The sequence below is a fragment of the Stegastes partitus genome, unplaced genomic scaffold, assembly GCF_000690725.1.
Source record: "Stegastes partitus isolate 25-593 unplaced genomic scaffold, Stegastes_partitus-1.0.2 Scaffold17, whole genome shotgun sequence".
NCBI classification, from domain to species: domain Eukaryota; kingdom Metazoa; phylum Chordata; class Actinopteri; family Pomacentridae; genus Stegastes; species Stegastes partitus.
The window spans coordinates 901,738-915,496 of record NW_007577748.1 but is presented as its reverse complement, the minus strand read 5'-3'; the positions used below and the strand labels follow the sequence as shown (position 1 = coordinate 915,496).

The following is a 13,759-nucleotide window of genomic DNA, read 5'->3' as shown; positions in this document are numbered from 1 at the left end:
CAGTGGGGGCACTGGGATCTTTCTGTGTGTAGTCTCCATGTTCTCCCCGTGCAGCGTGGGAGAGATCCCACGCTGCACGCCTTCCTCCCACAAGGTCCAAAAACATGTTGAGCTTAATTGGTGATTCTAAATTGTCCGTAGGTGTGAATGTGAGTGTGCTTGGTTGTCTGTCTCTAAGTTGAGCTCTGCAGTAGACTGGTGACCTGTCCAGGGTGTCCCTTTGCCTTCGCCCTAAGTCAGCTGGGATAGGCTCCAGCCCCCCTGTGACCCTAGTGAGGATTGAGTGGTGTATAGATAATGGATAGATAGATTAGATAAAGCTAACATAGTAATGTATGCAGATGACTCAACCATATACACATCAGCACAAACTAATAATGAATTAAAAACTATTATAAATAAGGAAATAAAAGGTGTGGCTGAATGGGTTAATGTAAACAAACTGGTCCTGAATATATCAAAAACTAACTGCATAAATATAGGGTCAAATTATAATATTGATAATAATCCTGCATTAAATATTAAATTTAATAATATCACTATACGCCATGTGCATGAGACCAATCTTCTGGGAGTGACAGTTGACAATAAATTATCAGGGAAAAAACACATTAATAATATGATTGCAAAGATGGGTAGAGGCATATCAATTTTGAGGAGACACACAACTTTTATGACTCCAAACATCTTGACAACAGCAATTCAATCACTAATCTTATCCCATCTTGACTATTGCCCAACACTTTGGTCGAATGCCACCAGGGACATGTTAAACCAACTACAACACATACAAAATAGAGCTGCCCGAACAATACTCAAGTGTGACTACAGGACAAATATCATCTCAGTGCACCAAAAGTTCAACTGGTTACTGGTCAAAGACAGACTGTTATACTCACTGATAATTGCTATAAGAAACATATCGGTTTTAAAATCACCTCTTATTTTGTTTAAAAACCTCTACTTTCGTGCATCCATCCATCCATTTTCTATACACCGCTTAATCCTCATTAGGGTCGCGGGGGGGCTGGAGCCGACCCAGCCGACTTAGGGCGAAGGCAGGGGACACCCTGGACGGGTCGCCAGTCCATCGCAGGGCCACACTTAGAGACAGACAACCAAGCACACTCACATTCACACCTACGGACAATTTAGAATCAACCTCAACATGTTTTTGGACTGTGTGGGAGGAAGCTGGAGAACCCGGAGAGAACCCACGCTGCACGGGGAGAACATGCAAACTCCACGCAGAAAGATTCCGGTGTCCCTACCGGGACGCGAACCGGCAACCTTCTTGCTGCGAGGCAACAGTGCTAACCAACTGCGCCACCTTGCAGCCCATAGATATAGAGAGAGAGACAGAGAGAGAGAGAGAGATATTTATGATACATAGGGTATACTAAATTATATAGTGTGGATATATTTTGTAATGTTATATGTGAATTTATATATATACATATATATATATATATACAGAAAATTCAATATAATAATGAAATGATAATGCACAAGGCTATATGACATAGTTTCTCATAATGTATATATCAAAATGTGAGAAAGTGTAAAGCTCACTTGGCTTTTGTTTTGTTTTGTTTTTACAATATTTTCTGTTTTCTTGCATGTATAATTCTTTTAGACCCCAGGAAGAATTGCTGTGGCTTTGCTGCAGCTAATGGGGATCTTAATAAACTAAACTAAACTAAACTGTTACAAGTTGCATTGCATTTCCCCAGTGTGGTCAATTTGTTGAGGCTCATAAAACACAAACCATCATTCATAACCATTATTAATGTATTTCTTGACCAGACAGTCAGTCATCTCAGACTTCTCATGCAGTGGGGTTTTCCCGTCTACATAAACCACTGCATACAGTAAATCCCATAAGTAGGTTTGATTGGAATTCAGGTGGACTGGGACCAACTGCAGCAGGTTTTAAATGTAGTTTTCCATAATGTGTGTGGGTCACTTGGTCCTACACTTGTACAACAGTTAATGCAGATTTTTAAGACTGACTAACCATTGTACCTAAAGCAGTGACTTTTTGTTTTTGTTTGTTTACAGCAATGCTTCATCTTCTTTGGAAGCGGTGAAAAGTATCTGCCGGCACTTCACTATGACTTTGAAGCTGGCTGAGGACCAGAGATTTGCCCATGAATGTGGTGACACCACTGTGCCTGAGGAACACTGGGTTGGAGACCAAACACTACCTGAGAAAATCCTGCACATGGATGGTATCATTGCTGAAAAGCTTTCTGAATGCCCCAAAATGAAGTCCACTAGACCTCCAGCCATTTCAAGAGCGGACAGCATCAGATGCGGCTACTGGAGTTTAGAAGACACTCCAGCTGCAGAGAGTCACCATGATACGTTTGACAGCGTCACAATTAGCCCAAAGACAATCCAGACAGTTACAAAAACAACCTCCGCCAGTCTTGAAAAAGCACCTGTGCCCAACTATCAAGACTCAGACCTCAAAAAGTAATTCACCAAATATTTTATCTGACCAAATGATATCTCCCTCTCCACTTCCATTCCAGTAAACACCACACTATGGACAACAGATGATCTGATATAATGTATGCAATGAAAGCCTCTGAATTCTTTCATGGTACACAACTGGACACTGCCGACTTAAAGCAAACACACTGCCTTTTATATTATTCTTTTTATAGCAGCTCAGCATTTTATTAGTTTCTGCTGCAGAGCATTTGTCATCATTGGAACCTCCTCTATTTGATTTACATCAGAAGATGTTGAAGACCTTATTCATTTTAACACGCAGCTTTATCATTAACACTGTGCTATCTTTGGGAGGACAATAGATCTTTGATATGAGGGTTGGCTCTGGACAGGCTTAAACTCTCCAGAGTCCTGCTCTCCAGATGTCTGCCTAGAAATAAATTCATGTTTTGAAAGATGAAGGTGCTATGACATCATGTGTATCCCCCACTTTGTGTGTGTACTTAACTGTGTGTGTGTTCTTTCTGAAGCAGCACAGCAGCAGTCGTGATTCAGCAGTGGTGGAGGAAATACAAGGGGAACATTAATGCTCCCCCCTTCTCAGAAAAGGGAGGAGATGGAGGAATGCCAGCGTCAGGATCTTCCATCATTAACAAGAGTGCTGTTGACAACTATGCAGCGACTGTCATCCAGGTAAAACCTTTAGCACTTTGTCAGACATTCAAGCCTCTCCATTTGCCTTACTGTACAAGAGGTTAACTCCAGAGAGTAAAGTCCAGCCTTGCTACATCCAAAACATACCAGCACTCGTACTGTGCCCATTTTCAGCACCCTACACTGAACTACATTCCCCTAGTAACAACACAGACTGGTTATCCAGGATAGCTGACTTGAGCTGTTTCCTGGTAATAATAATTTATTTTTACCAGTAAACAGTGCAGTCCATTTATCCATTAGGCCATTATGTCCATGGATGCATTAAAATTCAAGTTAACCTCCGTTAAAGCACCAGTTACTGAATATTGTAAATATCAGTACTAGTTGAGTTATATTTTTTGGTTCATCAATTATTCAGTGAGTTACTAAAATGTCCAAAAAAAAAAAAAAGAAGAGAGTTAAAAGTACCTTCTTAGTTTCCTGTAGCTTGAAGTTGTATCTTCAGAAGAGACTTCTCATTTACCTGCTGATGTGTAATTATTGGTAACTCTATAATTTTCCAGAATTGTGGCCAAAGTCTGAAGTCACTTTCACTTTGTTGATACCTGAAAATGTCCATTTTCTTCTTTGAACATCAATCTTCAGGCCTCAAACGTGCTCTGGAAGCTTACTTGGCTAATCCTCTGCACAGAGGTGTAAGCTGCTGTTCTGAAAAACATGCTACTCAACACCTCTCTCAAATCCCTTCTCAACACAAAAAGTGTTTGATGAGTCCTTTAGGGCTCTCCAAGGTAGAAGGTGGGGGTTGTAGTGTAGTAGAGTAGTGTGTGTGTGTGTGTGTGTGTGTGTGTGTGTGTGTGTGTGTGTGTGTGTGTGTGTGTGTTGGGGGGCTATAGAGTGATTAATCAGATTCCAAAGAAGTGCAGTAGTAAGAGTTCTAGAATTCCTGCGCGGCTCAACTTGAAGTGAAGCGTGCCCCCCCAGCCCGTTGGGAATTGTTGGATTTAGAGGCACACTAGAGCTCCATTTGTCTCTGAACAGCCTGGAGTCATGCAGAGTTCAGACAGCAGAACACTCAGCAATTAAAAGAGAGGTTAACATGTTTTATCTCCACAATGGGATAACATGTAATATTTACGTTTGCTCTGTGATTCATGGGTAGATTTCTATGATTTCTTTTCTCGGGTACCTTCAGGCATTTTGGAGGGGTTTCATTCTAAGGAGGAGGCTTGCATCTGCTCTTGCTGCTGTCAAATGCCCCGGCGAAGGAGTGGATGACAACTTTGAGGAGGTGGACGTGGATGAATTTGTCTTTGATGAGGTATGCACACAAGTTCACGTGTTCTTCACTTTCATGGTTCAGTAATTCCCCCACCCCACGCCCCATCAGACACACAACGTTGCACAGAGGCGGCTACAACAGTGCACAAAAACATATGTATACATACGCAACACTAACTGCGTGCAAAATCAAACCTGTGTGCATGTGCACACAAACCTGTGCATGTGCACTGGAAAGAACACAAGAGAAATGTACGTTTGCACAGAAGCTGACAGACATAGAAGTGTGGACACACACAACTACAAAGACAGAATAATGCAGAGATATTTTCTGTCCATGCATATTCCCAAATCTTGAGTTACCATTTTATTATTTCCCTCACTATTATGTTATATACACTACATACAGTACATAGTATGCTGTATCCATATGTATACAGATGATGTCAAATTAAAAGAAAGCTTAAATCCTTGCCCCCTACAGTGAGAAGATCTGGTGGCTCTGTTATGCTGTGGGGGCATTTTGCTGGCATGGTTGAGAGTGCTCTCTTTAGGATGATTTTGAATGGTTTGATGAAGATTATGTGAATCTTATGCTACGGCCTTCACAGTCACCAGATCAAACCCCAGCTGAACACCTATGGGAGATTTAGGACTGATGTGTTACACAGCACACACCACCACCACCATCATAAAACACCAAATGAGGAAATATCTTTTGGAAGATTAATGTTCATCCCAGCAGAGTTGGAGAATCAATACGACTGATTGATTAGTGCACTGAAGCTGTTCTGGCAGCATATGGAGGCACCTTACTTGACATTTTATGTGGCGATTTCCTTCAGTTTGTCACCTAACTGTATATTATGCACTGTGTGTTATGTTTGATTCCAAAAATCTTTTCTCTTATATTTTTAAAAGGAAGCACTAGAGAAACACTGGACACTGATGCTTCCTGAAGACTCACCTCCCATACATTACCCTGACTCAGAGCAGCCAGTATCTCTGAAGGTAAAGTCCTGGGATATTACCTATCATGAGCTTTTATTACAATGAAAGTACCCGGTGAATTTTGGTATTTACCAGGCCATGTCACGTCAGTTGAAGTTACTATCTCTCCCTGTCCCTTCCTCATGTTGCTTATCGCTCCCTCCAGGATTCATCTCACCCTCCCTGATTGATCTTTAAATTTATTCTCTTGAAAAACAAAATTGTTTCCTGGAGGGCTGAAGGTTGCTCAGCACCAGCAGATGTCATTTTTCACGCTGGCTGGACTGTCGTCCTGTTTTTTTTCTCCTTCATTTACCTCTCACTGGATCTTTTCTTTGGAGCGTGCTCAGCACTGTACATCATGGTAGCCAGTTTAAGCCAGCTGATGCGGTGCAGCTGCTGGTGTGGCCGGCCTCAATGTGTTGACACTGACGTACACATCAAAGGCAGGGATGAACAATTTAGTGCTCTGACAAAGAGAAAATGGAACCTGGAGGGTAATTAAGCTGTTACTTTGACTTACATATGAGCATTCCATGAGTGTGAAAACTCACTTTTTAAAAAGGTATCTCCCTAACACCAAAAAATGAAAATATGCACTTGAGTTAAATGTGACTGGATGTCATTGCATACATTATATGTAATCTTCCCTAAGGTATACAGGGAGATTAAGTTCTCTAGACAGAGGTTAAACTTTTTTTTTTCACATAAAGCTCCAGCATAACAACCTTCTGAACACACCTCAAGTGGTGATCCAGATTTTACTGAGAGAGATATTAAGTTTCTAAAGTTAATACTGAAAACCTGAATTTAAAGAACCACTCACTAAATAAGAATTTAAAATGTATTTTGAAGCGAATACAGAGATTTGCTGCAGTGAATGCTTTTATTTAAAAATCAAGGTATTAAAAACCTACTCAAATGAATTAGTAGGAGTTGAAGGATTACATTTTTGCTGACTCTGATTTGCATTTGTGTTTCAGCCTCTTAGTCCTTGTCTTGATGGTTCACAGTACATACTCCCTCCGACACTTGAACGGAGCCCAAAGCAGGCCTGGGTCACTGGGGAATATATGGACTCGGCTGCGCTAAGAATTTCACCAGAGAGTTCCAACAGGTAGAATAACCCACAACCTAACCACTGGCGAAAGCTGTGGGTTGATAATCTGCTTGATTTCTGCTTCTCACAGTTTACGTAATCATTTGTTTACATTCGATACAAAGAACAAAAAAATACTGCCTCACTCTGTTTTAAACCATCAACAATTTCCGCAATAGTCAAAAATAAGCTCCCAAATTAAACCCTTCATTCTGTGGTGTAGATATTATCCCAACTATGTTATTTTCTGTTGAAGAGATACTCCCCTCTGTTAGTTATTTTTTAATTAACAGTTGTTTAACTTGTGGTATTTTTCCCAGTCATTTTAAACATGCAATCATTCAACAGTTACTGAACAAGCCAAGTTTGGATCCTTTATTACTCAGTAGTTATGGACCAATGATTTTTTTCAAAGTGCTTGAGCAATTTATTTCAATTTACTTAATATTGCTTCTCGATATGAGCAATATATGCATTTTTTTTTTTTTTTTTACTTTTTTTTCCCAGTTTGACTGTATTTATTGCTGATAGAGACTGCAGTGCCCTCAAGATTTTAGATTTGATGACTGCCTTTGACACAGTCAATCATTCTACTCTCACTTACTGTCTAGAAACCTGGGAGACACTCTTCATTTGTTACACTTGTACATCTCAAAGAGAACCTGCTCTTTAGACATAGCAAATGTCTACTCCACCACTGCCAAACATAGCTGTGGTGTTCCTCAAGGCTCCATCCTTGGCCCACTGCTGTTTTCAAATAACGTTCTCTCTAGCCAGAGCATTCGGAATTATGGTATCACAGTCAAACCAACAGCACCAGTAACAATATTGTGAAATTTTGTGTCCCAAAATGTTATAAAATTTGGTGATGTTAGTCTGATGTTATAGTCATTGGTGCCAGTACTTCTACCAGAATGCTTCACAGTAAGCTTGGTCCCTTGCCCAAAAATATTAGGCAGTTTATTAGAAATCTCTGAGTTGTCTTCCATGTTGGATGCAGAGCTCTTTCTTGGTGTTCAAATACAAAGAATCAACCATGATACAGCAAATTGAAATTAGATATTGATTAACAGTCTGTCAATGAAAGTCATGACAACTCATGTCTAAATTCCAGGCCATATTCAAACCCACTGCACCATTGGATCTTGTTGGTATAGAAGGAGACAGTTTGAAGATTAGAATACAATAAGAAGCTTTTTGTGCTGATCTCTCATGATGATCAGTGGGTATCTGTGATAACATGTGTATCACTTCTGCTGTTTTCACTGGGTGATACGTAAATATGATTGTGTATAAACATGCATAGCAACATTTGAAAATATAAATTTGTAAATTTTTGCATCTCTTGCTGTCTATTTTTAAAGATAATAATCACTTTATGATTTCAGAAACAAGTCTCCTCTTTCAACCTCAATGCTTTGCGGTCTCTCCGAAAGATCAGAAAAGATTATGGAAGAATGGTAAATCATCATTTTGTTATTATACATTGTGTCTTCCCGACTACAATTTGTCTTTTGTTGTTTCATTGAATGTGATTTTCTGTCTTTTTTTTTGTTGTCTCCAGGGGCTTTACTGACAGTCACACAGCTCTTCTGATGCTAAAGAGAGCTCAGAAGATGAAGTCAAAGAAACAACAGCAGAAGAAACATAGGGGTATGTTCAGAAGTATTTCCATGACATTAATCCCTTTTTGCTGTATTTTTCCCTGTAGTTTTAAGCATACAAGCATTCAATGGAGACTAATAAAGCCAAGTTTGGATCCCCTTTTACTTAAATTTACAGAGCAATTTTTAAGCTATCATTTTTGTTCAAGGTGCCTGAGAAAGTAATTACAGTGTTGTTAATATTGTTTATGAATAGTAGCAATATTTTTGAGTAGTTTTCTGTTTCAGTTTCAAAAAGTTAGCTTTTTGTTCATGACAACTAAACATGGTGTTAGCTTTTATATAGCTTATCTGTTTAAATTGTATTAGCCCCCAAAGCTATGCGTGAGACAGGTGGGTTCTGTCACAGGACCGTCCATGGCTCAGAGATGTCTGCATCAACAGTCCCAGCTACAATCATGCTCCACCTCTTTGCCTATTTTTTGTTTGATGGGAGTTCAAAGGAGTCAGGCACTGCCTTGATAGCAGTGGTTGAAGCCGCCACACTGAGTTTCAAAACCACTGCTCAGGAAACTTACGGGTGATGTCATAGAGGGTTTGTCTATCTATATATACATTATATGGACTGTCTTTATTACACTGCTTGTTTCCCTCATGATGTATCTGCTAGCATGTAAAAAACACCTTATGGACCTGTTGACAAACTGAAAACTTGTTTTTACTGGAGGGGGCCATTAAGTCACTTCAACTACAATGCTTCCATTGTTCAATAATCCTTCTACACCAGAACTGATGTTTCTTTCTGTTCCCTTATTTTTAATCTTTGTATTCTTCCCTATATGGAAAGAACTCCTATTAGGACATAACGTATTTTCTCAAAGGGAAAAAATCCGCACTAATTTTTGACTGTTTTCATTCTCATCTTTGTTCCTTCAACCTTGCTTCAACAGCAGTGAACCTTTCCACCCCATGTATGTTAACAAGCCATAACAGACAGCAGAAGCCAGTGCCTGTCGCCTCTTATTGGGCCTTATTTGAAAGCCTGCAAAGGAAATAATGATTGCCAAGAAACCTCTTGACAAGTCATCTTGTGATGACTTTCATTCCAGTTCATTGTAGTGTTGAGTGTAGCTGCAGTGAAAGGTGACCTCACCTCTGCTCTGCTCCAAGAAACAGTAGTCCTGCCACAGCTATCATGCCATGGTCATGTAGAGGAAGGCTGCTCTTTGATCAGAATTGCAAATGCATGATTCCATTAGCAGTGCTCTTGTCATCTTGCTCCACCGACGCACAGGTCTATGTCGGCTGTAACTCCTAATGGCATCTGCCTCAGTGGAACCAGAGCGCTGTTCTAATATTTTCCGAATGTTGGATCCTGGTTTTCTGCTTCTGGTTTTAGGTCTGCCTTGTCCTTCTTTGACCCTCTCTTTCTTACTCATAGATCACTTTGCCCGTCGTGCTTTGTTCAAAAACTGCAATTACCAACTGGGACCAGTGGAGACTCAAAACAGGCTTATACGACACAACAGAAATTATGTAAAAGGTAGGATGTGGGACTTACTACACATTTGCTAATTCCATAGTATAATCTGTAAATTCCTTTTTATTCTCAGCATCTTTATTATTTTTTATTCTTTATTCACTCTTTGTGCATGATTAACCTGTGCAAACCTAGGACCTAAATTTGCAACATGCAAGCTACAATTTACAACATGAAATAACTTCCTCATCCATGGATGAGTCTGACACATTGAAGTAATGGAAACACACACTGTACTTATGGCCCATTTATAAGCATGTGCGATCCCTGTCGGACCTAAAAATCTATCTGGAATCTGTGAGTGACAGTTATTTATGAAGTGTGTCGATGATAGCATTTGCAGTCTGTTTAAGCAGTGCTTGCAAGTCACTTTTATGGAAAACTCTAGATTTGAGATTAGAGACAGGATAATTGATTTTATTGGTTAGGATAGTGTTGAATCTACTAAAGTTGCTTAGGTCTCGGAATACAGTGGCATTGTTGCCACAAGGTGGGAATCATTGCCTAATCTATCAACTTAGGTTTAACCAGCAGCTAAGTGTAATCCACTTTAACTCTCAATTGTGTACCCTTTTTCTGTTGTGTGTATGTATTTTACAGAGCAGGTTTTAACCTAACACAGATGACATACTTCTTTTGAGAGTTTTTTTTGTGTAGTGGATATACAGTCTTCACCAGACCCTACAGACTGACTGTAGTATGAAGTAGATTGATCTGAGAAGAGGCAAATTTCTTCCTCCATCTTTTTCTGCTGTGGCCTGGTGCCCTGCCCTGAGGTGCAGAGATGATTTGGCATTGTGACACACACAGCTAGACTTAAAAGGGAGGGAAGTGCTGGAGGGAGGAATGGGGGGGGGGAGAAGAGTCTGCTTTTATCATGAGGGCCTGTCTCCATCTTTCCTCTGCACCCCAACCCACTCCGACCCACCAGGGTCAAGGCCTCGCATCCAGAGAGCACGACGCTTGCGGTCATCCAACAGTCAGAGGGACGCTGCTGCAGCAGCATTTGCCAACAGTCAGTGAGAGTGACTGGTCCAAGTCCAATGGTGCTATGAGCATGAAATAGCCCTTAATGAGCTGTGAGGAAATACTGTATATTTGCTTGTCATTTCGTGTTACTGTTTAAGAAAAATTATGTAACCTTTAACTTTAACTTATCTGCTTTGGGTGTAACATTTTAGTAATTTGTTAGTACAATAGTTGTGAAGGAATCCCCTTATTTTTCTTAAAACTGAGTCATAGCTCCACAATTGAACATCAACTAACAGCTTCTTTCAGTGTTTTCAAAGATTTTTTAGAACGTTTTGTCAGCAGCCACTAAATTGGCAAAGTTACGAGGCACTTTTTTTTAATCACACAGATGGACAACTATATCAAAAATAGACCAGAATTTTATTCATGGTCTTTGAAAATTTTTACATATAGAACTTTGACTCATAATTTATTTGTTACATGAAAACATGACTTTTACCATGACAGCATCATCATGTCATCTAGTGTTTGTTTAAACTGCAGGTGTAATATGTCAACTTTCCAACACAGTGATTACTGACACTGGAATCATGTCTGAGCACAATACCGGATAAGCTCTCCGCCAACTGGCAATTGAGGAATGGTTCTATCCGAATGACCTATTAGATTACAACAATATTTCCAGCTCTGTTTTTCCAGTATTCTTATCTCTCCTCTCCACCCCATCTTGATAATTTATTAAACTGCAGTGATTGCAATGAAGCATTTCATTGCTTCATTTCAAAGACTGAAATGAAGCAGCTATAGCAGCTGATAAAGGAATGACAAGATGCTGGTTAGGATGTCATCTGTCCTTCTGCTTTGTACTCTGTATCCTCAGTCACATTTCTGATCCCACTGAGTGGGATCCTGTAAAAGGCGTAACTCTAACCAGCTTGGTTCTGGAGGAGACGACTCCCGCTGTCTTTTTACAGGATGACCATGAGGCCAGCGCGACGGTGGCGACAGAGGCAGTGTGTCGGGAACTGACTTGTAGTGCTGTGATCCTGGGTCCCTGTAAACAGGCCAAGGCTAAACTCCCCTCTTGCTCCCCTGGTCCTGACCTGTGTAAGGCACCCCCTCCTCCGGATCCATCCCCAGTGCCCGGGGCCTAGCCAGCCCAGCCCAGCCCAGCCTGGCCCAGCCAGCGCTCCCCGACAGGGGCTAACGTTTCAGGCTTTGAGTCAAGGCCCTTCTGGAGGTGATTAGCCCCAAACCCATGACAGATTCTTTCCAAGATATCCGACGCGGCGTGTTTATTTTATCCGGGCTCTTTGTGTGGATGTGCTGGACATGAGTAACCCACTTGAAATGGGTATCGGCTTACATACCCAGAGAGAGAGAGAGACACAGAGAGAGAGAGAGAACAGTGCAGAGCCACAAGAAAATGTCTTTAGAGGCAAATATAGATATGCTTTTCTCTATTTGATATGATTTGTATCTTCAAGTGCCTGGGTGCTGCAAATGTTGAAGATGTTTTGTGCCTCCAAGCTTTTCTCCTCATTTCTACTCTTACTTTCCACTCAACCCCCCCAGGCACATGCACACTCTTCCAACCTCCCTCTTCCATCCAAATTGAGATTGAACCCCACCAGCCATCCGTCCTCATGTCACAGGAACACAAGGGTGTCTATATTTTATGTCAGCCTGGAACTCCTTCCTCCTGAGCTCCTAACTTGATTTCACACTTCAAGTCATCAACAAAGTCTTACTGAAATACAATCAGTTTGTTTATCACCAATCATCCAAAATAACATCATATTAGACTATTTATCACCATTCTCATGCATTCAGTTCCACCCCAGTCATCTCTGAGCTTTTATTTATTTCAGTCAGCGGAGCTCTTTCCTCATAGTATATGTTTGAGATGCACTGGCACGCTTAACAAGCATACAGAACCAATGTACAGTGGTGCAGCAATCTGACTCACTAACAGAGACAGACATCCAACTAAAAACACTGAGTCAGTCAAATTTCAGACACGCTCTGATTCTTCTTCCATTTAGTGAATGCCATGAAAACATGATTCTTAATATGCTTTTCATGATGTTGTTTTTTATTTGCCAACATTGTGGCATATACACAAAATATGAAGCAAAGGAAGGGTTAGCCTCATTCTAGTTGTTTTTAAGTTGCATGGGCCGAGTTCAGTATTCTCTATTGCAGGTCTTCATAGGAGAATAGCAAGCCAAGGTGCTCGATTCCTTCCTGGAGAAACTGTCTGAAAATGCGTGCGTTAAACACTTTGATTTTTGATGTGTTTGGACAGCACACCGTTTGAACTAGGTCTATTGGAGCAAAACCCAACCCTTACAGTGACCCAACATTTGATCATGTTCTTTTCAAAGCAGTGGTTTTTTCACATAACTGACAAATGGTTGTTAAAATAATTAATGAAAAAAATGGCAACAGACAACTTTTCAACTCCCCCACCACTTGCGGTTCCAAGTGGTATTACTGTTGGCACTGGTGTTGCAAAGACCAGATTGCTTTCAGTTTTCCGACAACACAGGACATGAAATGATCAACACCACTTAGACAAAACGAGGGAAGAAAAGCATGTGTTCAGTGAAGAAGTAAAGTGAAATAGCACTAATTTTATATGGAGTTATAAGATAGTTTTGAGTATTGCTTCATCAGGGTGGAAAGGAGCACAGAAGAAAACGTTGGGGAAAAAAACTGTTAGAAATTACTCTAAAAATCCCTGTCTTAAATAGAAACCCCAGTCTCAGTGCTGTGTAAAGGCAGAGCAAAACACCTGGTGTACAGGTGGCAGGTCTTGTTGCTGACTGATCTAGTAAAAAATATGAAACTGAATGGCCGTTTTGAGTCCCAGTGGTCTCTCCATTCAGTGAATGCCAGTCCAAGGCTTGCTACTCTCCATCTTCGTCTTCTTTGCCTCCTTTGACAATGGGAATCCTTTTTTTTTTTTGCCAGGTAGAGTGTCCACAGTTACTACAGTCCACTATTTCAGCTAAAACTACAGGCAACTACTGGGTAAAACAAAAGAGCCATCATCTTCCTGTTTTAGTTTCATAATTGCAGACACGCTTCATTTGTGCTGTAAACTGAGCTTTGTTTCCGACCTGGTAGCAGACAGAATTAAATAGCGAAAGT

At 40.6% G+C, this 13,759-nt stretch overlaps 1 protein-coding gene across 1 annotated transcript in view; it reads left to right on the top strand.

Annotated features, from left to right (window-relative positions):
- lrriq1 (leucine-rich repeats and IQ motif containing 1) overlaps positions 1–11,757 on the top strand; it is a 40,031-nt gene extending 28,274 nt beyond the window's left edge. Inside the window, exons 17-20 of the mRNA XM_008291700.1 lie at positions 2,062–2,478; positions 2,991–3,153; positions 4,313–4,438; positions 11,578–11,757. Of these exons, the coding sequence (XP_008289922.1) occupies positions 2,062–2,478; positions 2,991–3,153; positions 4,313–4,438; positions 11,578–11,757 (886 nt within the window). The remainder of the gene's footprint in view (positions 1–2,061; positions 2,479–2,990; positions 3,154–4,312; positions 4,439–11,577) is intronic.
- The last annotated feature ends 2,002 nt before the right edge of the window (positions 11,758–13,759 follow it).